Source organism: Sciurus vulgaris (assembly GCF_902686455.1).
Source record: "Sciurus vulgaris genome assembly, chromosome: 2".
Taxonomy (NCBI): Eukaryota; Metazoa; Chordata; class Mammalia; order Rodentia; family Sciuridae; genus Sciurus; species Sciurus vulgaris.
The window spans coordinates 114,415,846-114,442,175 of record NC_136462.1 but is presented as its reverse complement, the minus strand read 5'-3'; the positions used below and the strand labels follow the sequence as shown (position 1 = coordinate 114,442,175).

The following is a 26,330-nucleotide window of genomic DNA, read 5'->3' as shown; positions in this document are numbered from 1 at the left end:
GAACCTCCCCTCCCCTATTCTTTGCTATGTAAGATTGAGGTAGAAATATTCTGCCCTTACCTCCAAGGTGGGCCCCTGATCAGCAATGCTGTGCCTTGGTCACAAGGTTGGTTGAGGATAAGGCACATGACCCAATGAGGTCGATCAAGTGTTAGGAAGTACTTATTGGGGCCTTCTGAAAGAAGTGTTATGTTTTTCTGGGAATGCTACCAGGTGAGATGTTCTCTCTTCCTATTGCCTCGACCAAGGACAAAATTCAGGAACTACTGGAGGATAGCCAGCTGTCTTGCAAACCGGAGGATAGCCAGCCTTAGAATGGAGCCAACTACATGCACAGTGCAGAGCAGAGAGGGAAAGAATCTGGGTCCTTGATCATGTCACTGAGCCACTGTGTTAAGGCTTTTCTGAAGCTAGAACAATCTTTGGGTTTTCAGATAGCCAAGATAATAATTTCTCTTTATTTATAAAGCCATTTTTTTGAGTTGGGATTTCTGTTATTTGATGCTTCAGCATTTTAAACAGATACAGAAGGATGACCCAAATCATGTCCCCACAATCCACAATGGACATCTGAGGTCTGCAAATGCTCTGATCACCCCATGAGCCCTCTACTCTTGTTCTGCAATCAGTGGTGGTTTCCACGGATTCCTTTCCATGAAGATCATTAGAAATCGTCCCTCTTTAGAGTGCCAAAAATATGCTGAGAGGATGAAGAAAAAATGAAGATGTCTGCGGCAAGCCATAAACTACTTCCCACACCTACTTAAAGTTTAAGGACTGCTTTAATACTCCATGTTTAATTGTTAATTGAGAATTTAAAAATCAAAAATGCCAAGTTTGCCTTCGATGAGATGGAAAATTATGCTGCTGTAGAAGGTAACATAATGTAAAACAGCCAACATTACCAAGGCACACAAATGTTTTTGGTATGTAAAATTGCTTTGTAAAATATTTGCTCCATCTGCTGAAAGCGGCAAAGACAATTTTCCCTTGATAGCTAATGGCCCATTTCGGCTGGGTGGCAAGTGATTCGCTGCGGTGGCGGCTCTCATTAAACAGAATGGTGAAAACGCGGTATATAATTCCATACTTATGTAGCATTATCCACTCGCTGCTTCTCGAGGAGTCTGTCCCTCATTATCTAGGCCTCCACCTTGCACCGACACGCAGGCCTGGCAGTCGATTTCACTCGGGAAGCTTTTTGTCCAACTGAGGCACATATGCTGCGCTTCCATTCCAAAGCTCAGCGCAACCGCTTCGCGCCGTCCAAGACGCGGGAAAGGTTCATTCCCTTTCAACTTTCCAGCAGTTTCTGTTCTCCCATCACCACAGGCGGCCGTGGTTTTCTTTCTGGGCTCACTCTGTCGCGCTGCATGCTGGGGCTTTCAATAGATAAAGATTAAGCGCTTCTTGAAATTCTTAATTGAACTTTGCACATACACAAAAGCTGGGGGGAAATTCCCCCCCAGGACAGAACTGCCATCATAAAAGCCTGACAACACTGTCCTTGGTTCACGTGTATCTGTGATCTCTCTCTTTAAAGGAGTTGTTTACACTATGCCCCGAATTACTTCAACATCTGCTAAAGGAACAATTAGAAATAAATACAGTAATCCAAGGTGGTTTAAAAGGAGAAGAATATGCTCATGTTTGGGGAACAATATTAAAAAGTAGTTACAGCAGCAAGTGGCTGGTGTTTCACGATTCTTTTTTTTTAACGTGGGAAACGGTTTCTGAGGAAATTATATTGAAATGTAAGAGTGACGTCGACTAAATCTATATGACCGTCTTAAAGATGCCATATTTTAAAGTGGAAACCACGCAGTTTCAAAATCAACCATAAGTGGAAGTAGCCAGAATCAGTACGACTGGTAATAGGTTTCTTCCTTTCCAGGTAGAGAAATGCTGGTTGAGAAAATTGCATATGCTGATGAAAGCGCTTTAATTGAAAATTAAAAACAAAAGAAAGCACATGTGCCCCTTGGACTTGATTTTTCATTCAAGTAGTGGGGGAGAGGAGTGAGTCTCTGCCATGAAATGAGAGGCCATCGGGAGATTTCATATTTTAATTTCGTACAAAAGGGACGGGCCAGCAGCTCGGTTTCTTAATCAGAGCGAGGGGCCGGATCTCCTTTGATCTTTCCTCACCTACAGATGCATGTACTTGAGGCAGATGTAGCAGCATTAAATATCGATTGTTTTCTTTCTACAGTCCACGCCAGCATCATAAATCAGTGAATGCCAAAGTGGGGTTTTTGCTGGATCTGGCACAGTGACAGGACGTCTGAGTCTTCTCAAGGGCATCCCTTGCTCACCCCCGGGGCACCGAGGACAGACGACCAGAAGCAAATGGCGCAGCCGCCTTCAGAGCAGAGTAAAACTCATTCTGAACCCGTTCCAGATCCCCACCCGGCTCTGTGGTTTTCAGCAGAGCAGACATTTCCAAAAGAACTCCAACGGGGACTTCCTGGATGTGAAAACACTAACCAATTCTCGTTCCTCTCATCTTTTGCTTTATTCCTTCCTTCCGCGCTGTTATTGCGAAAAACTGGCAGTTAAATTCAATTGATTCAAAATATTCGGGATCCATATGGCCGCCAACCCTGGAGCTGAAGCCGCGATAGCGCCTCACTGCTGTTTCCAAGCGTTTGCTCTCCCCCAGTCCCCAGATGGTGGGAGTAACATTTAAACCTCCTTTTCTCTGCCTTGTACAATAGACCTTGGCACCATTTCAACTGTTTACTCCGGTAATTAACAGCTCTGATACCACAACAATTACAACTCCTACACTCTCACCACAATAATGCTATGAATTAGTGAGAGCTAATGGCTGGAAGGTAGAGTGTTTCCAGACTGTGAGATCTGTGCATTTTTAGAATAAAATAAAAGGTACAAACAGCACGCTTGCAGTAGACAATGATTACCTAGTAATTAGTTTACACAAAGCTTCCTATTTAATGGCAAAACGCTGTAATTAACGTGTGACAGAAAATCAAAGGGTACTTTGTAAGCATATGAAAAATTAACACTGCAGGCCCATAGCTTTATGTACTGATTAGAAGCATATTAAATCAATAGGACACACAAACCAACAGCTTGTAGAGCTGACTATTATAGGTCCTCGGAAGGGGTACCCTGGCTTTCATTTAACTTGGGGAGGCAATTTTCCTTCTCCTGTCATCGTCCTCGGGCACAGAGAAGCACCTCCAACTCAACCCTGGCAGCGTCAGGAAAATAACCATTGAACTGGAAGAACACATTCTAAGTCATTCTCAGAGATAAGGAAAAATATGTAAATGATTAAGACTTTCCAGTGATGGTGGTGACGTGCTGCTACACTAATTAGAAAATACACCAACCGGAACCAGAAAATGAAGCAACCAGACTCCGTCTTTTGGTCTGAATAATTTCTACTCTGTCAAGCCTCTTTATTCAACATGTTAGTAAGTTCAAACACATGGTCATGTTTCCTATTTTGAAATGATATCAAGGTTTATTCTTTTAAAAAGCATTATCTAGGAAAATCGCAGAATAGAAACCACTGAATTGACATTCTGATCCTCAGTACCACAGTCCTTTATGGTGATAGTGGATGGTTATCACAACATTCTAGAAGCCTATGAGATCCTAAAAGGCCTACTAACTAAAGAAAGATTGATTTTTTTTGCACTTGTTCAATATTGCTTATATTTTGTTATAATGAAAATTTCTATTATTAGTATAATAAAAGCAATACTTGAACTCTTAGGTGTGAAGTCTACTGCTAGCCAGTGCAGGGATTATCACCACCTCCCCATGAGGCAAGTACTCATACTACCCCTGTTTACAGATGCAGAGACCGGGAGGGCTGGAGTGATCTGCCTGTGGCTCTCTGCCTAGCAAGCGAGGGACTGGAACCTAGGCAGGCTGGGCGATGGGCTTTCATGAAGACAACCAGCTCTTGGTGGTCCTGAATATTCACTGAATCGTTGAAGGTTCCACTCTCTGACTAGCCTATTCCAGCACTCATTCTGCTTAAAAGAGAGTGCACCATGTCAACTGGAACAGGAAACTGAAAAAAACCACACTAAACAAAACAAAAAACCTCAAAACAAAAACCAAAATATTTGGTTGCACATATGAAAAACAGGTTTTAAACAGGGTTTAAAATGCTCATTGTAGTTTTAAATTGTGAAGGTAAGCTGCTCAAAACTTTTTTCAAGAATTGACAGGCTCAAATGATCATGACAGTATATTAGGTTGAGAAAGGCACTGAAAACTGTCACCCACTGAATAAGCCAAAGGTGACGTGTAAACTCCCTCTCCTCACTCATGCACCTGAGGCCTCCCTGGCTACCTGCCCCCTCTGCGGCTGAGTGTGTACTGACTTCCCTCCTCACCTCCCAGTTCACCACCTGGTGGAAAAAGGAAGAACCTGGAGAGCAGTGGCTGTGTTCTAGGGACATCTGTGTTCCCCCAAGTCTCTGTGGAGAGCAGAAAGCCTGCCACAATGGCGGCACATGGTACAAGTCACAAAAGGAAGGACCTAAGGGGAATTCTTCTCTGGGACTCCCAAATAAGAGGGTCTCTTCTGAATGGCTTTGACTGGGTTTAGTGAGAGCACTGGGCTGGGAGTTAGACGTGGGTCCGCAGTCAGGCACAATCACTTGTCAGCCGTGTGAAACTGGGCAAGCCACTTTGCTTCCTGGGCACGTGTCTCCCCCTGTAAACAGGGGATCCCTTCCTTACCAAGTTGGTGTGGAGGTAAAGGAGTAAAACCTCAGGTTCTTCCTGAGTTTGAGATGATTCATGTCCTGTGCTCAGTGCAGTGCCTGGCACCCAGGAGGCAGGTAGCCATTATTATTACCGAATTAAAGAAAACCTGTGCTCACGACCCTACACAGTGCTCACTCCCAGGGGTGGGCCAGGCAACTACTAAATACACAAAGAGAGTTTAAGAAGTCAAGATTTTTAGGATCTAAAAATAAACATAAAAAGCAAATGAACAATCATTTATATATAGTTTAATGATTAGGAAAAGTGGTGCTCTAGATTTTTGAAACCTAAAAGCCTAGATTTTATTAACAACAAAGGTTATGTTTCTAATATAAAATACAAATAATAGTAAAGATAATGATAAAAGAATATCCCTTGCAAGTAATCAAATAACAGCAACCATAAGGAACATTTTAATACCAAAAGTGAAAGGGCAATCCGGGGCTGGTGAGGCTGTGGTAATGCCAGCATGCTTATTCTCTACTTGCTTTGGAAATGTGAACTATCTTCTAAGAAACAGAGCAGTCTATTACAAGAGCCGTAAAGCATTCTCCTCATGATAACAGCAGGCTACTTTAGGGAGGTAATTCAACTTAAGCAAAAGAGGTACACACCAAAACTAAGAGTAAAACCAAACAAAACTTTTCCCCCCCCACCAAAAAAAAAAAAAAAAAAAGGAAGAAGAAGAAGCTGGAAATAGTCTAAATTTTCAATTCAGTGAATTGTTTTATATACTAGAGTTAATCTATATAAAGAATGTTATGCAGTCATTAATTGTGATAACTGTGTAAACATGGTGAATGGTTACAATCTGATATACACTATTTTTGTCACTATGGAAGATAGATGCTGCACATTTGGAATTTAGTACACAAAAATGAAGACTATGGGGGAAGTGCTTATGCACTTATTTGATTAAATATTTTTAAATATTGTTATATTATCTTTCAACTTTTCTAAAAATTTTGTGGTTATGAGGCAATAGTTCTTTGGGATCACCCAAGAAATACCTAAATTCTGAGGGGGTGCTCAGCCATCCTACAAAGACTCATCTGACCCAGTTACAAGGCTATTCTGAATGGATGGAGGTCTTCATGACGGAGATGCAGATGTAGAGTTCTAAGGCATAAGTGGTTGTTGGTTCTCTTTTGGAACAGTGGATTTTGTTTGCTGACAGTTCTATACAGAGACAAAAAAACAACAGCTGTGGCTTATTCTACCTTTTCTAGTTTGGGGTGCCTTGAACTAATTCTCCCCTCTTTGGTGACCTCCAGTGCCCAACAAAGTAAACCAAAGTACTGTACGAGTCAAGGTAAAACTGCTCTTACAAAAGGCTGAAATAGCAGTATTTAATTGCAGCTTTCAAGAACCAGTTCAACTTCTTTTCTCTCATTAAGTGGAAACTAGTGACACCATGATGTCCACATCCCAGACTCTCTGGTGGACTGAGGCAAAGAGGTAAACTGGCTTAGTTCTTTATTCAGAGGAACTGTTCATAAGATCTCTTGAGAGCAATGTCACCAGAAGATCCCTGCCATCGAGTCAATACCCCAGGAATTGAGAGAGGGAAGATTTACCCTTAAGAAGAAAAGAAAAGAAGAGAAGAGAAGAGAAGAGAAGAGAAGAGAAGAGAAGAGAAAAGAACAGAAAAGAAAAGAAAAAAACTACAGGAAGGAACAGTGGCAAGTAAGTGTACCTGGGTCTCCCTAGGCGATCTTAGGTAATAAGTGTGCCCAAGAAGGCTTCTCCTCTACTTAAACCCTTTTTCCTACTAAATGAAAACAAACACTCCCAACTGGTGAGCTAAGGGTTTGGAGTGTGCCCAAGTGTGTAGATTCACTATACCTTAATAAGCATGGGACACTTGAGGATGGAACTTACTGGAATCTGTTAAGAGGAGCAGGTTTTGTTAACTGATAGGATGAAGAGAACAGGCTCAGCACCAAATTACCCAAAAAAGAATGGAAGGAAGGAAGGAAGGAAGGAAGGAAGGAAGGAAGGAAGGAAGGAAGGAAGGAAGGAAGGAAGGGAAGGAGGGAGGGAGGGAGGGGAAAAGAAAGGAAAAAGAAAAGAAGAGAAAAGAAAAGATTGGCTTTGTTTTCCTTGTGGCCATCAGGCTACATCTGGCCTTTCCAAAATCACCTACATATCTATACTGGTGTGAATGTGACTGTGGCGTTCCAGCATCTGTTGACTCCATGACTTCGTTTCAAGTCTCACCTGCAACCAGCCAAGTAACTGGTTCAAAATTAGAATAGAAAAAATAAAGATGATCTTTATATTAGATACTTGAGTCTACACTGAACCCTGCCTACATCTAAAACCAATATCTGCATGAGATGCAGGGGAATCTCAAAATGGCCCAAACTCCCATAAACAGCACTGTTTTTAATCTGTTGCCTACAACATACCAATGAGAAAATCATGGTATCGTATCATAAACTGCTATGCAAATGATGCTATTTGTAAGTATTAACATAATTTAGTGCTTACAGTCATATTCTCATTTCTAATAATTCTCCCAGAATGGAGTCTTTCTCTGGACTCTTAGCCTGCAGGATAGTCTTTCATCAAGAAGCTGAAATTTTTAATAACCTGCCAGCATATGTTTTGTATGTATCAGGCTAGGCTTGATGACACAATGTCTTCATTATCAAAAGAAACAGGTCTACAAACTGTAATAGGACATTAAAACATGCCTGTGCTCATAAAGTAATGCTTTGATGTTTAAATGTGCACCATTACAATGGTCTTCTGGAACAAAGGAGAATTCTAATCCTAAATTTTCCATGGCTACATTCAATGGAGGACTGCAGTTCACCTTCACTTTCAATGCAATTTCACTCTGAAGGCAAAAGAATGTCAATAGTCATATATATACATACATACATGTATATATAGTATACACATACAACACATATGTATGTATATATAAACACGTATGTATGTTTATATATACATACAACACACATAATATATATTGTATACAACATGTATATGTGTATATATATATACACATAACGCACACATATATATATATATACATATATAAATACTTATATATATACAAACAAACAGAAGCTCTTTGGAACTGCTTTATCTTTATTTTCACTTTTGCGTTCTCACCACATTGTGGCTTAGCACAGGCCTAAGACTATAAAAGGATTCCTGGGTAATTATTTTTTCCTTGTTAAGTTTTAAAAAAATGATTTAGATAGACCAGTAATTATTCAGGAGTTTCACACTTAATAACACTAGCAACACTGCCAAATGTATTTGCTGACAATTAAAAATGGTATAGTTTTAAAATGATTGAAATTAAATAATGTACAATAAGTCTTCTAAGTACAATTCAGCCAAGTGTCAGTACTGTAAGTATTTTTTAAACTTAAAGTCACACATTTCAAATTTATGAGAGTATAGATGGCATCAGGGGAATTCTTTAAAAATTATTATTCTTTTGAAATATTGAGGCCAGCAAACACTTTGCACACTCAATTTTTAAAATAAAACAGTCATACTTTTCTTAATCTCAACAGTTTTAAGAAAGAGATTCTATACAATGTGAAATAAAATCCCATTCAAAGAAACATAAGAAAAACCTCCATGGGCCTCAAAATTAAATACATTTTCCTTGTTTTATACTTTTTTCTAGAAGAGTAATTCACTTTGGCATCCTTTAAATAATATGTAAAAAGCTGGCCATGACAGGTACTGCATTTAGTGCATTCACTGACAGGGGGGTGGGGAGCCCAGAATAGATCATGGGGAGAACCGTCACATTTGTCAAAGGGAACTCACTCTCCTGACTGTTCTCTAGATTTATCTATCACTTCACTTTCCCAAGAATAATGCGGTTCCCTCGAGTGTGCCCTCCCTTCCCGTCACTTGGTGTCTTGATTCATGTCCCTCTGTAGTGGGATGCTCAAAGCAGATACAAATCACTTTTCATGGCCCACTGTTAGGTATACCAGGAGGGAAGGGACCAGTTAAGGGAATCTGTATTTCGGTTTTCCTAATCAGTAATACTTTAACTAGTAGGTCAGCCAAAATGGAGGGGCAGGATTAAGGGAAGCCAGGGAAGCCTAGGTCTCTGGATGTAAAAATGGAACAGCTTTTAGAGTGGTGGGTTTAATTTCAACATTAAACCATTCAAAACTAATTATTAAACAAATTTGGAACAGACTAAGAGGTTGTATAATTATCTTACCAATGTGCATGGAAAATTTATACATTTTCACTCAGATCCTAAAACTTCTTACCTACTACTCAGGTTTTGCCGAGAGATTGTCTGCTGGGCATACGATTTTCTTGGCATCTTGCAGGGATTAGCAATTATATAAATTTCGCTGGATTGTCTTTAAAAAACATGACTGCTGACAGAATGCTATTATACATTAGCTTCCAGGTGACAACCGTTTGCTAATAGAATTTCTATCTCATAATAAAATACATCTAGCTTAATAACAACAGTTGATAGAAGCACACGATCAAGACCCTCATAGGGCAAATAGTGAGATGTGTAATGTTACCTGAATAAGAAAAAAATCACTTCCTAATTATCATAATTGATTTGCCTTTCATTTTTTATGCAAGGACGGAGGCCCAAGAAAGGCCTGCTGATAGGTGACAGAGTTGAGTCTTAAGAGAGAGCATTCCCAGGCAAATGGATGAAATTGGAGAATATCATGCTAAGTGAGATAAGCCAATCTCAAAAATCCAAAAGACGAATGATCTCACTGATAAGCGGATGATGACACATAATGGGGGGTGGGAGGGGGGCAAGAATGGAGGAAGGAGGGACTGTATAGAGGGAAAAGAGGGGTGGGAGGGGTGGGGGGGAGGAAAAAATAACAGAATGAATCAAACACCATTACCCTATGTAAATGTATGATTATGCAAATGGTATGCTGTTACTCCATGTACAAACAGAAACAACATGTATCCCATTTGTTTACAATAAAAATAAATTGAAAAAAAAAAAAAAAAAAAAGGAGAGCATTCCTCTCCTAGCTGAGCCCTGCTTGTCTCCTAACTGTCCATGGACACTATGGTTTAAGCCACCACTGAACACTCACTTGTGCCCACTTCTTATTCCAGTCTTTGGAGCCGTATCTGTCACTCTCCTTCAGCACCCACTTGTAGCACTTTAGGTGGGAAGGAATGTCACAAAATGCTGTCCCGTTTCCTCCAAACTCTGAGTCCATTTTGAAGAGCCAGCGTTGGATTCGCAGGTGATCGGTCACCAGCTGGCTCAGCTGTTCTATCATCTGTGGGGCCAAGACAGGGCAGCATTTAATAGAGCGTGTTCCTGAGGTTCCTTTCCATCATATTAACCTGACTGTGGTACCCCACATCTTTATCTATAGTCTGTTCATTTGGTTCTCTTCTATTTATTAAGATAGGTTAAAGAATCTTAAGGGATGTATATATGATATGAAAAAACTGTGAGCCAATTAGACCAAACATGTTTAAAGTCTGGTTGATGAGAAATTCCCACATAATCACTTTGCTGACTTTTCCCCCCATATTTTTTATTATGTGTATTATAGTCACACATAATGGTGGGATTTGTTACACTTTCGTACATGCACACAATATAATGATACAATTTGGTCAGTATGATTCCCAGTATTTCCCCTTTTCCTTCTCTCTTCCCTTCCCTTGTACCTTTCCTCTACTTTGCCCATCTCTTCTCAATTTTCATGAAACCCCCCTCACACCCACCTTTCTTTTCCTTTTTCCTATCTGGCTTCCACAAAAAATAGTATGACCCTTGACCTGAGTTTGGCTTGTTTTGCTTAACATAAGGGTCTCAAATTCCTGTCCATTTTCCTGCTAATGATATAATTTCATTTTTCTTTATGACTGAATAAAGCCCCATTGTTTATATACCACATTTTCTTTATCCATTCATCCACGGATAAACACCTAGGCTGGTTCCATAGTGTGGCTATTGTAAATCGTGCTACTAAAAACATGGGTATTCATTTTGTTTGGCTGTTGAAGGCAAAAGAAAAAAAATCCTTAAATATCTGTAATTGAATCATGGTGTTGTTTCCTTTCTTTCTCAGAGAATTATGTGCTTACTTATTGATTCCTCAAATGATTTTTTTTTTTTTTATAGTTTGAAGACTATAAAGAGTTATAGTCTTGAAAACTTTAACTGTTTGGAGATTTGTTGAGCTTTTAAGTGCCATAACCTATAAAAAATTTAATTTTTTCCTCATTATCATATATGAAATGCATTTGTCTGACTGGCCAAATTTACCGTCTGCACAATATGAACACGTATATTCTAGAACAAGGCAGATAAAGGAGAAGAAACATTGAGGGAAGACTTCCTGGTATATACACCTACCCCACATTTTATTGGAAGCATTCCTGCAAGAACTGGACTCAAACACAGCTCTTTTAAGAAGTAGAAAAGAACCCCAAGCTTTAAAATCAAAAGGATGATGACAGTAACAATAATATTTAAGAACTCTATGTTGGAGCCAGGCCTTTGGCTCCTGTAAAGGTCTTCGTGAATTTTCTCATTTAATGCTCACAATAGCCTACGAGGTAGGCATCATTGTTAGTTCCATTTTGCATGTGAACAGAGGCTGCTTGTTTAAATAACTTGCCCATAATCACACAGCATTGAGTGGCAGAGCAAGGATTCCTCCCAGGTTGCTGTGACTCCGAACCCTAAGCTGGATCCCTCTCCACAGTGCTGCCTATCCCAGTCTGCAGAGGGTTGGAGAAGGGCAAAGTGGAGAAGGAGGTCAAAGGAGGAGTCAGAGAAGCAACTTAGCTTACAGTCAATAAGCCATTTGGGATGCGTTTGAAGCAGACAAAAGTCTATAGCAAGACTATTTAGTTATAAGTTGTACTGTCCTAGTACAGCCTTGCAGAAAAGCAGCTCATTAGGCTACAAAATGATTTTTTGTCTTGCTTCTTGTCAGATTTTTCAGTCTATACTACCCTGAATGCAACCAAAGGGCACTCAGCATTGTTCTTGGGGATGGCCTCCTGTACTTGAGCTCTCTGAAGCACTTAACTCTTTTCTCTTTTGATACCTCTCTTCACCACCAAATGGATTTTAAAAACCTTATTTTAAACTAAAGAATGTGAAAGAAGTCAAGATTTATATGTTCTGTTGCACAATCCATTTACTTGAGCTGTGTCTATACAGCAAGTGCTCTTGGGGAGGGCATTTGACACAACAGTGTGGAAGAGATGGGGTCCCTGAAACCTCATGCAACTATGGGGTGTTCTGTTATGTTGGCAATGAAATTGTCTTAGCTCCCTAATTATCAAGTAGGGTCTCTGGATGATTCGGGTGTTCAAACGACAAGTCTAAAACACACACTAATGAACACAGCCTAGGAAGGTTTTCTAATGTGTCTTCCAAAATCATGTCCCTTATTCTCTAATGTGTTGAGAGGACAGATTCTACATTTAATCATACTTTGCTGTATAGCGATCACACTTGGCAACAGTGGAAATGGTCTTTGGCTCCTTATATCAGATAAAATTCTTTTGCTAGTCTAAGGAAAGGTGTTCTGCATAGCCTCCCCTCCACTCCATATATTTGGATATATTGTATATTTGGAGGTTTCAACTACTAACAGAATTATTATCTGTTTCTTCCAAATCCTATTATTTGTTGCTTCTAAGAATCCTATAAATGGGCGTCTGTTGATGGATCCCCTACAGTAATGAAAACGATCAATAGTATTGTAAAGACTGCACCACTAGAAAGAATTATGTGCTATCTTTAAGTGAAAATTGAACAGTGCTTTAAAATAGCATTGCCATTTTTGATTATTTAACCAAAGCTGTCGATATTTCATATGAAGCATATGCCAGAAAGGAAACTTTATGGATCAAAATAGGAAGTGCTCACTGTGCACATGCTAGATTTGTAAAAAATAATAATCAGTTAATCATAAACTGAATGAATTTATCCTATTTCCAAACATTTGTTATTTTTTGTTTGAGTTTATCTGTTCAAAAGATGTGATGTATTTTTTAGTTGTGATTCATTTTATATGGTAAAGAGCAGAAACAGAAAAATGACTATGGCAAAAAATCCAACTAATACTCAGGAATCCTTATTAACCTAAGTTAAAATAATCACAGCTTTCTTTCATCAGCTTTAAGTTTCTGATGCACATTGGTAAAAAGTCAGTGTTATTGATTCATCACCATCTGAAGATTCAAAATACTGAAACACTCAGATCGATGAGGTAGGGTAGTCACTCTGGAAAAATCTCAGAGGAGTACTTCAGTTCTTGATGACTTCAGATGTATGTTTTCCAAACACAGTAGAACAGTTATAACTTGGTTTATTGTTCTATAATCTGTGCATACCACAGATCGAATAAGATCCCTCAAATACTCAAATCCCTCTGATGTGTGCCTATGAAAAAGTTTCTAATCCTACTTCTTAATAATAGCATTCGGGGTTTTACTGCATTAAATATGATTACATCTTTAAGCACAATTAACATGCAAAGGCCCCAAATATTTTAGAGCAAAGACTGCCTGAATCATCATCAGTGAAGATGAAGCTAAGACTCAATATAAATATTGCAAGACATTTTAAAGTCTCAAAGATCGTTTCGTGTAACATGCATGTGTAAACTTGTGTCATTTAAAAGTATATTTTGCCTGTATTAAGTCTACTGATCAAAAATTCGACTAGGAAGTAGAGTCAAGCAACCTACTTGTTATCTTCAAATTCCAGTAGAGGTAATGACTATGGAAGCCACACGGGCCCTCTCCATCTCACTCCTAGTAAAATTGCTTATGCCATTGTAAGACTGCGCTTCCTTCAGGAGTCCACACATTGCAAAGAACACTCTAGCAAGACTGAGACACTCGAGGGCAATTTAATAAGCTCACCATGCCTTCAGACTAGTCTCTGTAAGGTATGATTTGTTGAAAGCTTGATTTGGAGGCTATCATAAGCAGGCTACTGAGAGTAGAAAGGAGAGGCCTAAACACTGCCCCTCATAAACTGCCTTATAGTGAAGGGTTCCAAGAAGAGGGTGGGAGGGATAATTTGTGATTGGCTTGGGGTGATGGTCAAGAGACGAACTGAAACAGTGGTTAGGAATGTTAACAGCTTTTTGTTTTGTTTGGTTTGGTTTGGTTTTGGTACTGAGACTGAACTCAGGGGCACTCAACTGCTGAGCCTCAACCCCAGCCCTATTTTGTATTTTATTTAGAGACAGGGTCTCACTGAGTTGCTTAGCACCTCGCTTTTGCCAAGGCTGGTTTTGAACTCGAGATCCTCCTGTCTCAGCCTCCCGAGCTGCTGGAATTACAGGCTGCACCACCATGCTGGCTTTGTTTTTCAATTTTCTTTACTATGATAACAGATGGCAGTTAAATGAGAGAACACCTGCTGGGGCTAACTCAAAGAGTAACTGTTTCCAGTGGCTCATGTATTTCTCCAAATATTTTGGGACCTAACCATGTGTTGGAAGAGTGTGGTAGACCTGGTCCAGGGCAAAACCGGAAGCACTTTTTTTCCTGGAGCCAGTTCACTGACCTTTCTGGAATCTTTCTCCTTTTCCATTTAGGGTTCTTCAGAAGAACTGAAGCATTTTTTTACAGGAAGGAGTATGTAGCACTCTGCAACCTGACCTGGCAGGGAGCTTCATTGTGTGGAGCTTCCCAATACTGTTTCTTTTAGCCAAAACTGACTCTTGTGTCTCTTAGTGTCCTACTACATGACTGAATGGGGGATATGATGATGAACTAATCCATGTAAAGGCATTAAATATTGATGGTGGATTAGTCCAAATGATACATAATTAGTGTCTTCAGGGTCTTAATCCAAATGAGTAAATGTTTTGGAAATTCCAGAAATTTTTACAAGACTGATAGGAAGCTACTTTAAAACCCGAAGGCCCTATGTAGATCCCTTCCAATCAACTTAAGTATTTCCAGATTCTTCATTGGGTAGGGCTACTCCAGATCACCAGAAGGTGCACAAAATCAAGAGGATAGGAAATATTTGAACAGAGCCTTATTGGTCCACCCCACATACCTGCTGAAAATTATAGAGGGTGTATATTCCAGGAGGGACTGGCACATTGGCTTTGTCAAAGATCCGTTTACCTCCGGACTTGGTGCTGAAGAGATGAACTAGTTCAGGCTCTGTGCCTAGGATGGGCACATCTAACATGTCAGCCACAGCCAAGTCATCTCTGTGGAGGAGCCCGCCCACGATGTAGGCCTCTCTTCCCTGGATGAGATTCTTTATTCTTTTGATTGCCTTGGGACTGTACATCAGGTGAGTGGCCAAGCACATGTGGTGCTTCTGGGGGAAGATCATATTATTCTTGTTAGAAGGTGTCCTTTTTCTAACCATACACCTAATTTATAATGTTGCACATAATAAATACATTATTAATAGCAGGGTGGGTTATGACCTATCCTGTTGTTTAGCAGTTTAAATTGATAAAAGCTGTTGGGGTGAGGTTCCATAATCGCTCACATCTTTAGTGTGTTGGAAATAGGCTCACTGGGAATAGAACTAATTACTACACATCTGTATTTATTTGATCCACGTGGAATTATCCTTCTGTCAGAAGGAAAAGAGGCTGGCGGCCTTTGGATAATAGTGATTCATCTCTGCAACACTTCTGGCGTGGTTTAACACTAAAGCACCTAGAAAATCAATACAAAAAATGAAGAAAAAAGTCCCATAGTATATTCTGCACTATACAGACCCTTAATCTGGCAATTTAAAAAATGCTTCAGTAGGAAAGAGGGGCTTCACTGGACACCCTCTTTCAAAAATTCTATCACCAAGTCCATTTCAGAGAATATGCCCCATTGTAGTGAGTACTAATGGTTCTAGGCAAAAGCCTGGAAAGGATTCATGAATAGAAATTATTTGGAAATTTCATCAAAACTCAAATTTATTTTCCAGTAACAAACTCTTTTTATTGAGCTCGTTAGACCTAGTTCGGCAATGCATATAACTGCCCTATTCAATTAAGTTAGTCATTCTATCCATGCCTGATAGGGGCAGAGGACAGAACCAGAGGGTCAGCACATACCAAAACTGATACAGCCATGTTTCTGTTTTCAAGAAGTAGGGACACAAATAAGAACACTTAACACATGACTAATACAAAGCGAACAAGACCATGGGGAGTTACAGAGTTTCTTAGAGGTATGGAGGAGAGAGGGAAAGGCCATAAGCAGATACAGTTACTCATTCTCCATGTACCTCAGTTTCCTCATCTGTAAAACGGGTATCTCATGGGGATGTTGTGAGGGTTAAATGAGATGATACATAAAAGCACTTATAAGCACTTAGTGAACATTTGCTAGTATCATCATCATGCAAGAGGTTGGAGTTGAGGTGAATTCTGAAGTATGGATAAGATTTTGTCAGGTGGAGATGGGTGTGGGAAAGATATTACCCAAGGATGGACCACCAGAACCAAGATTGTGTTTACTTCTAGAAGAGAGCAGCATTGCACCCATGGCAGCATTGGTCTTTACAGCCAAAACAGATCTGACTTGGAATCTGGCTCTTTCACTTATAGGCTACATGAACTTAGGTACTCTCCTAGTCCATCTCTTTAGGTGTGAAATGGGGAGTGAAAACACCCATACCTGGGGTTGCTCTAAGGCTAAAATAAGATCACAAATACAAAACACCTACTATAATGCATGACATTGAGTCAATAGTCAATAAATGGTAGTAATTATTTTTACAGCAAAAATGCTTTTTAAAAAATAAAATCATTAAAATGTCATACTGATAATATATGCAAATATGGAATTCAAGGGTCTTTGATAGACTTGCATTGATTTCAATTTTAATGAAAAATTATCTCTGTGTCTTCACCTAAGAATATGGAGAAATACTCAGTGACCATTTCCAGAATATCCAATACACTGTTTTGCAAACAGGTGGACAACAGAATAAGTTCTGAGAATGGGAGAAAGAGAATTGCCCTGGGAAATCCCCTGGATTTTAATCCTGCCTGAATTTGTAACTAACTGGGTGACTGAGAATACTCAGCCTTCCTGAGTGTCAGTTCTTATATTCAAGGAAGGGGTTGGACTAGAAGTCTCTAGCATCCTTCCAGCTCTGAAATAACTTTCTCCCTAAAACCAGAGCTCTTCTGTACTTGCTGTTTGATGGGTATGAAGTTTGCCAGTTGAACATGGCTGGTAGGAGCAGCAGTGAGATACAAGTGGCAGGTTGTTCCAGAAGCAGGTTCTCACGTGACTCACTTATTGTTTAATGGGCAGAGTTTCTGCTGAGGATGATGGTTGCAGAACAATTTAGATGTGCTTAATGTTACTGAACTGCACACTTACAAATGGTTAAGATGGTAAATTTTGTTATATATATTTTACAACAACAACAACAACAAAACCCAGCTCCGAGAAGATCTGTATGATTTACCTACTGAATTCTTCTGTAATTTAACTTCTGAAAGTGCAGTTCTAGGAAACTCAATGCTCCCTTGGGCAATGGCTAGTGACAGCACCAGGGATTTGATTCCCTGGTTGGTCACTCACTGTATTTCACCACTTTCCTTCTTCCCAAATATCCCAATGAGGAAATGTTAGGGAAAAAAAAAATTAACTGTCCAGGGAGCTGCAGATTTGAGTTACAATGACCATGGTGGCTTCTCAGGGTACGTGGAGGCATCTCTCAGGCACAGTCCTGGTGAGTTAACAAGGGCAAAGCCTGTGTTGTCTGCTCTCTCCTTTGATCTGTACAAACCTGTAGTGATCAACTGTCTCTGTTTTGGAGAAAAAGGAAATTGAGGCTCCAGTGATTTGCCCAAAGTCACACAGCTTGTAAATGGCAGAGCAGGATTCGAACCCAGTTAGCACGGCTGACCTGCTACTGCAGCCACAGTTCTGCCTTCCAGAGGAGCACTGAAGGTCTGCAGGGTTGATGAGCTGTGAAGAGGAGACAGCAGATGCGGCCATAGAACCTAATGGAAACACTTCCAGCACAGGACGGATTTCTGTCTCCTCTAGGTTTGCTTATTTCTCTTGGCAAGTATTCTCTCCAGCTCCATGTGATAGTCATCTGTGGGCTGTATTCCTCAGGCAAGATGCTGCCACAGTATCATGTTCAATAAAGATTCAAATGTGAGTGAGTGATGGCAGAGAACACACTACTGACCGCAGGTCTTGTGTGACCATTTAGAAAAGATCAGTATCGTCGGATCCAGGCAGTAGATTAACATGACTATGACAAAGAATCTAAAATGTTTTTAATTTCCTCACATTATGGCTACATTTAATTTATCACCATTGATTTTTTTTTTTGACCTAACAAAAGGTAGTTGCTTAGAATGTCTTCATAGACATTAAAATGTCCAAAAATAGACATGATGACTTTTATAAGAGCACATTTCGCCATTACCAATTCAAGCGTTGTATAGTAACTTGGAGAGATGTACAAACAGATTTTTGGCACGCTTTAAAAAAAATCTCCTCAAAGCCATCCATTTGAATGAAAATCAGCACTGATATAAGCTCTCGAACCCATTAAAAAGAAATAAAGCAATAGCTAAATATGCATAGGAACGGATTTGAAAGTGAGAGTTTAATTTTTATATTTTAAAAAGTTGATTGCGTATGAGTGATTAGTTACTCAAACAATTTGAATTTAAGCTACCAAAAGAAGTATTAGGTACTTAAAGCCTTGCCTACTGGTTTCTACCAGCCAAGAAGCCAACAAGCACCGTGCCTAGACCTCTGCGGCCGGAATGCTGACTGCATCTCTTGCTCGGAGGTCGAAGCGTGCACAGCAAGGGGAGAGCTGGAGAAGACTTTGGAATGATCGAATCCATCACTTCGTCTTAGGCATGAAGAACAGAGGACTAGAGATGCAACGGTTTGCCCAAGGCCACAGGGGCCATCCTGGAGCAAGGCAGTCTTTCCAGGTCATGAGACAGTTCCGGGGTGGGCAGAATTGGTTCACAGGCCCTGTAGGAACCTTGGACTGGAAAATGAGTCTTGGTTACCTCAGCCATAAAAGGAGAGTGATCATTTCCGTCTTGTTACGTTATTCTAAGAATCATAGGAGAAAATGTAGTATAAGAATTTGATAAACCTTAGTTCACTGGCTTTCCTTCTCAGGAATTCCCTTCCGAGTTTCGGCCTCTTCAAGGAGTCTGAAGAAGCTCTTCACAGGCAGCTAGTGGGTGTTAGCTTTGTAAATGGAGAGGGCTATCTTCATCAGAAAATTTAGAGTCTTTAATTATACAAAAGAAGTCTCCTCAAAATTGGATAGTTTGGTAGGTGTTCAAGTACAGGTTGCTTAACATGGAAAGCTTAAATTCTTGTCAAAATGTAGAGGAATTAATGAATTCAAGTTATCTGTCATACCACCTTATTCTAGAACACTGCCCTTGTGGTTCCATGAGTTTCCAAAGGCTCTTGTCTAGGGATGGATTCCACTCAGAATTCATTTCATTCATTAAAAATCAGTGCATTTCAAAATAAGTCTGAATCTTGTTTCTTAGGAACCATGTAACATGATAAGTCAGGTCAGCTTCCTTTAAGGTGGGGACATGTGTGTGGAAGTCAGAAGACAGGGGTCCTGTCAAGATTCTGTCCCTATGTAGCTTTGTGACCATGTGCAGGCCCCAGCCTTTCTCCACCCTGATGTCCTCCACACAAAACAAAGAAAAAGGGATGATGTTATAAATTCACCTACTTTGGTACCACCAATAACTCTGCAATTAGGCTTCAGTTACACAGAAACTGGGCAGGGGCAACTCAACTAAATCTGAAAGTTAAACTGGGATATTTATTTCCTACAGTCCAACTAGTAGTCTAATCAGTAAAGCTGTTAAACTTGCAATAATATTTCACTGATGTGTACCAGAGCGTTGCAAGTTATAAAATTTCCAATTTAATTTTACTGCATCCCTGAAGCCGTAGTAATTAGAAGACAAACTCACAGGGAAGAAGTTTACAGCTTCAGGGGTGATAATTTTGAACCTGTCCTGCAGGTCACTTCTGTCCTCAAGGTTCCCTGATTTGACAGCTGCATGTAGACTCAGCATTTTATTATAATACAGCACTAACTCGTCATTCATATGATGGGAGCAGATGTAGATGACGTTCACATTGGCATCTAAAACACAACAGGCACAATGTTAATTACTGGTATAAAGGTAGAGGACATTATGAACTGTGACATCCAATTGATGTGCAGTTTAAAATAAAAAGAATATCCGTAAGCCACAACGAAGTTAATTTAGATCAGTTGTGCCCACATTTTAGCAATCTAAGCAAGTTTTTTGTACTATAGCATTTTTCTATATAAATAACACAACCAACAACAAAATACATGCCGTGTTTCCTCTGGAAGGAGGATTGTGAGATACCTTGGAAATCTACTTTCAAATAATACACAGGGATTCAGCTTCACAACTCCCATTAACATCAATGGGAATTTATCCCATTAACTTCAGCAAATTATAAAACAGAGCCATTAACTTTAGAAAGCTGATGAAATTGCAATTTCTTACTCTACTTGGACTTGACAGGACCAATTCAGGGAATGTCTTGTCCAAATAAATGGTCTGATTATGACCACAGCAATGATTATTTCAAGAAACCAACCTTTCTCTACTCCATTCCCATAGAGGAATATATTACTTAAATAGCACATCTAGTGATTCTTGGTCTAAAGGAAACACCATCTTAATTTAACTGCTCTCTTTCTTAAGATGTGCTTCTTATTATGCACATAGAAAGAAATCCTAATTAAATATCCCATCCAAATGGAATAGTGAGATGAGATTACTCACCCCATGCTGCAGAATATTTTAGGGAGTGTGGATGGGAAATTAGCAGCCAATGGAGTCACTCATTGATTCATAAAATAACTGACAGATATAAATAGGCTAGACATGGAGGGGATCCAGCGATCAAAGTGACTGAGATGCTGCCCTCCAGGAGCAACCACTTCACACTTGCAAACAGCTGCAAAACAGGGGAGAAGCAGGTAGGCCAGGTGTTCAGGGAGGATCCAGGAGGGGGTACTGAAAGTGCTTCCTGGGTCAGGGAGGGCCACAGGGGATTGTAAGAGCAGAGTACTCAGAGAATAGATAGACTAAATTCTGGCTCAGCTTCCCAGGACCCTGGGCCCATTATTTAACCATTCTAAACATTTGTTTCTTCATTTGCAAAATGGGGAAGTAAAACTACCTGGGGCATGGAGTTTTAGAAAGTATTAAATGAAAGAATATATATGAAGCACCTGGTGCAGTATCTGGTACATAGTAAGTGCTCAGTAAATGGCAGTACACTATGGCCTGCCCTGACCAGGCCAGCCAGCAGTGATCCCTCCACCTCTGTGCTCCTTTGGATCAGCCCCTAAGATTAACATGATGAAGTAGTGTCCTCTATTATTCCATGCTGTTGTTTAGAATCTATTAATCACTCTGGGCTCCTTAAATTCAAGGTTTATGTTCTTTCCTATATTCCCCCAAGCCCTGATAACAGTGCACATATGTAGGGGTCACTCAATAAATACTTATGGATCGACAAAGGGATTTGGGAGAATGGAGACATTTGGGAAGTACAAAGTCTTAGACACTTATTGAGACCTATGGTGTATGGGAGAAATTTCCCACTATGGGGACCCAGAAGTGACATCTTCTGAACTGACCCAGCACTGAGCTTGAAGTAGATGCTCCAGACACATAAATATTTAAGTGGCCCATTTAATTTTGGGATTGAACCCCCGGTGTTTAACCACTGAGCCATATCCCCAGCCCTTTTAATTTTTTATTTTGAGACAGGGTCTCACTGAGGTGCTTAGGGCTTTGCTAAGTTGCTGAGGCTGACTTTGAATTGTGAACCTCCTGCCTCAACTTCCAGAGCTGCTGGAATTACAGGCATGTGCCACCACGCCTAGGCGATCCATTTATTTTTGAAACCAAGTTGTCACCTAAAGTTTACAATAAATTAACTGAGGAGACGGTAATTAATAGCTTGTATCCAATGGCTGAATAACCAAGTTAGGTATCACAAATCTTACGTTTTGAAGAAGACATTAGTCTTACCAAATTTGTGGATTTTAAAACCGTACATGATTTTTTAAAAAAGAAAAGTATAAAAAAAGGACACAAAAATAAATAACTTATAGACTGTGCCAGAAGAAAATTAAATAAGTTTTCTTTGGGAAGAAATTTTGAGGTAATAAATAATAAGAAATCATGTTGCTAATTTTACCTTTCCAGTTCATTTCTGGCAAAGGAATACATATCACTAACTCTAATATCCAGTATTGCTGTGATTTCATCATGAATCTACAAGTGCTCAGCATTAATTGACAGGTAATTATGGAAAGGAGCTGATATGAAGATGAAAGTTGCTTTGATGGCTAACCAATAGTCAAAATCAGTTACTCTTTTACTTTATTCATCTAGGAACTGAAAATATCATCCACTGGGGTCTACCTGACAATCCTGACTTCATAGTCAATATCAAAGGTGTGATCAGATCTTTGTTTCCCCTTCATAAGCCGAGAAATCAACACCTTTTACTAGCAACTAACAGAATAAAAAGAATAATTATTTTTTCTCAGAATTATTACTCATTTTTCTAGTTTCTTCCTTTTTTATTTCATAAGAAAGTACTTTTTCTTTCATTTACTACTTCTAAACACTCTTCTTGAAGCAATTACATGATTGTAGTGCTATATCACAAAGATAATGTAATGAGAAAAGACATAAATGCTTCAGAAATGCCCGTATTAGCAAAAATTTTCCATTGCAGGTGGACACAGACTGGATTACTGAACTAGAAAAGAAGCCTAATGCTTTCAAGTCTTTTCTAGTAATGAGAATCTTCAGTAAAGAAATCTTTCAGTAAAGAGATGGTTTGTTCTATATATAGAAATGCATATAAAAAGCTGAAGAAAAAAATTAATTCAAATAAATGAGAGTAAAGTCTGCCCTCTGCTGCACTTCAGTGGTCTCCATCCAGTCAGGTTTTTGGTTAAATAGTTCAGCACTAACAAATCAATCTCAAATCATTAAATTTTTTTTTGTAATGCTAAAAAACAATATTAGTGCCTAGATAATAGATTAAAGCAATTATACTATTATTATTTTAGGACACTGTAAATTTCCAGTACTGATGTATTTTTGTCACTAAATGGCATTTATAAAATAATAATGATGCTGAAATATATATGAATCATGTAAAGTATGTCATTCCAGGGAGCCAGTTAAGTTGGTCATTGATAATTTAAAATTTTTTCTTGTTTGGCTTAAATAAGGGCCAAAGCAATTATATTTTAACAAAACAAAGATGTTCTTATCTGAAACTAATAAAGATCCAATTTTTGATTCATCCTAAAATTTTGGCCAGTTTCTCATTAACTGACTTGATGTCATTGCTTAGGCTTTGCAATATATGTATTTTTAAGTTTACCTTGAACTCTGGCCTTGACCAGTGTCAATCAAAGCCATCAGATTCATGCATTCTTCTCTCCTGGACCCATGTAGGTAACTGATTGAGAACTGACCAAACCAACTTGACTTTTGCAAAGATGTATCCATCACTCAATCAAGGTCTGCGTTTCTAAGAATTCCCTCCACTGGGCATTTAATTTTTTAAAATAATTAAATGTTCTATGTTTACAGAATAGCTTCTTTAAAAATCTATTTTCATTTCTCTTTTATTTTTATGACGACAACACAATGCTTCATTTCTGATACCAACTTCCACCCATTCCTCAGCTAATATCTTAAGCAATACTGTCACAAATATAAGATTTTGGCCGCACATACTTTTAAGGATTTAGTAAACCAAGAAGATTTTTGTCCATAGGAGAGAAATTCTTATTCAAACCTACAGCAAAAATATTTAGAAAACTGCCCAAGTAATTGATTAAAATGCCAATTGTTATTCAAATTGATCTCACTGTGGATTTGTTACTTAAAATGAAACATTCAATTGTCCTACAAGTGGCTTAAAAATCCAAGTTCTTTTCTTGTAGAGGAAAAATATATATAAATAAGAAGAAACATTATATCAATATTCACTGACAAACATTGCAAAGAGTCATTTGTGTAAAACTATTTCAGTACCTATGACGTCACACAGCCGCCCCAGCTGCCTGTTCTGCTGTATGTTGAGGTCGGTGACACCTTCTCGCGCATGCTGGGAATATCCTACAAGGCAAACGAGGTGTCAAAACCCAGAAAGATCAAGTCGATAGAACAAAATGACACATGAGAATTTCAAAATGTCACGGTCTAAAACATCTCTGTAGTATCTTGCAGAAGCAATTCAACTGTGGAGAACAAGGTCCTTGTTCCTCTGGGGATTATGTATTATTCTGGGAGATGTGCTAAGAGGTACCTTCTGCAATATCAACAAAGCTCCTGAGAGTCATGATCACAAAAACATGGAGAAAATTCCTGACATTCAACATGACGTTTCAAAACTGCATGTAAGAACCTTACACTTGGGTTATAAAAATTTGTTTCAATTTTTTAATTTGTGCCTCCTGTGTGGCATTTTGATGATGTGTTCCAGAATCAGTCTAAACGGACACACAGATTTCAGATAAACCCCTTACTGTCAGGAATATGCATTTAAGGAATTCTTATATCAAAGAAAAAGGTTTCTGCTCTCAATCAAAAGAAATTTGAACTCTCAAAGTGCAATAAAGTTGAAGGCAGTACCAAGCAAAGTCCTGAAGTTTACCTTTCTTCTTCTGGAAACAGCAGAAGGAAAACTTGTACAGATTACTGTTGTCCAAAAAATATTCCAGGAAAGTAAAGCAGCAGCAACACTTGCTGCTGATGTTTCAAGTCTTAAGAGACAGGGGAAAAACATGGACCTGGACAGGAACTTAAAGGCATGCATGCTCATGGGCACTGTCATTGTTATATAAAATCAGCAACCGAAGGTGTGACTTTTTTAAAAAATAAAACTGCTTTTCACATTTTGAAGAGATGCTTCAATGCCTCCTTGTGGTTAGTGAGCCCAAACACATGTTTCAAGTTCAACTGCTGTAGATAAAGTGGTTTTATAGGCTACAGCTTCAAGATGTGACACTGATTTTCTTTTCAGCATAAGGAAAACTATAGCAATTCAGGCAACAGGGCTTCAGACCAAATGAACTCTGATAATTGGCTCTTTGCTTTGATGTCAGTGTTTAAACGCTAGACAACGTCTGGAAAGTAAATGAGCTTACAGTTCATCTTGAAGTCTCTCTTTGCTTTATGTATATGAATTTAAGAATTAAAGAGGCAGAAGGACCAATGGGCTGTTGGAATTACTTTAGAAAAAATTATTAGATTTTCAAATAATTTAGAGAACCATTCCATATATGATAGCTAATATAGACAGGTCCAATTTCAAGGTTGTTTTTGTATGTGACTGCAACATTCTGCATGTGTGTCAGTCTATCTGTGTTCACTTAAATGTTTTGAGAGATATAGTGTGAATAACATATATCAAGACTTTAAAAAGGTAAGAAAAATGCCTAAGCGATGCAGTATGATTAAGGGCCTGAGAGCACACCAGGAATGCATTTCCTTTCAGAAGTAAAGATAAAAGGCAGTATAAGATGTCTCATTAAGATGATATCCAATTTAAAATATAAAAGATGTTTGATCACTTTGTAGCCACATAGGCAGCCTGTAAGGGAATAAGTCTGTATTTCATTCACGTGGGTGAGGTCAGTTTTCTGACAAATTACTTGGTACCTACGTTGCCACTGATCAAGGAGGCATGGAAGATGTTTACGCAGAATTATGACAGAACTGGTTACCCTCTTAGCTCTACTAATGCACCCATTTTAAAGAATCTCACATTAACAACAAAACTGATACAGAGGGTTGTGTAAAGTCATAGATACAAAAACAACTTGTAAACTGCAAAGTGCTGTATAAGTGTAAGGTATGTGAATATTATGGGGCATGCACACCACAACCACAACATTCTGTGACAAGCAGCATGGATGTTCTGTGACAAGACATGCACAGGTCATCAGTGCAGCAGAAGTTGAGAGCCAATTGTTTTTGAAGTCAGGTTTATTACTATGTTTTGTACATCCACAGGCATATATGTTGATACTCAGGTGAAAAGATCCCCACCATGCTGGCAGCATGTATTGAATACTGTAGTGACTTAACAGGATGTTGTGGCTTTGGGGAGCTCAGCGGACATGCCTGGTAGCAAGGAGACATCGCTTGTAATATAATCTACGAAGACCTGGCTACTTCAAAAATCAGACTAGGAACACTGGGGATTTTCTTTGCAGGGGAATACCCAGGATTGAACACAGGGGTGCTTAACCACTGAACCACATCCCCAGCCCTTTTTTATATTTTATTTAGAGACAGGGTCTCACTGAGTTACTTAGGGCCTTGCTAAGTTACTGAGGCTGGCTTTCAACTCATGATCCTCCTGCCTCAGTCTCCCAAGCCCCTGAAATTACAGGCATGCACCATCGAGCCCAGCCACAGAGGGATTCTTGAGAGACCATTAACCTCAACCCTGTCCTGCTATAGATGAGGAAACTCAGGGTAAGTGCCTGATCTCTCCAA

General features: G+C 39.2%; 1 protein-coding gene across 5 annotated transcripts in view; it reads right to left on the bottom strand.

Moving 5' to 3' along the window:
- IQCH (IQ motif containing H) overlaps positions 1-26,330 on the bottom strand; it is a 198,932-nt gene that overhangs the window by 64,066 nt on the left and 108,536 nt on the right. For all 5 annotated transcript variants that reach the window (XM_079129578.1, XM_079129580.1, XM_079129581.1 and 2 more), the window contains 4 exons: positions 23,859-23,942; positions 19,710-19,885; positions 14,801-15,073; positions 9,834-10,025 (listed from right to left, as the gene is read on the bottom strand). In XM_079129578.1, coding sequence (XP_078985704.1) covers positions 9,834-10,025; positions 14,801-15,073; positions 19,710-19,885; positions 23,859-23,942 — 725 coding nt within the window. The remainder of the gene's footprint in view (positions 1-9,833; positions 10,026-14,800; positions 15,074-19,709; positions 19,886-23,858; positions 23,943-26,330) is intronic.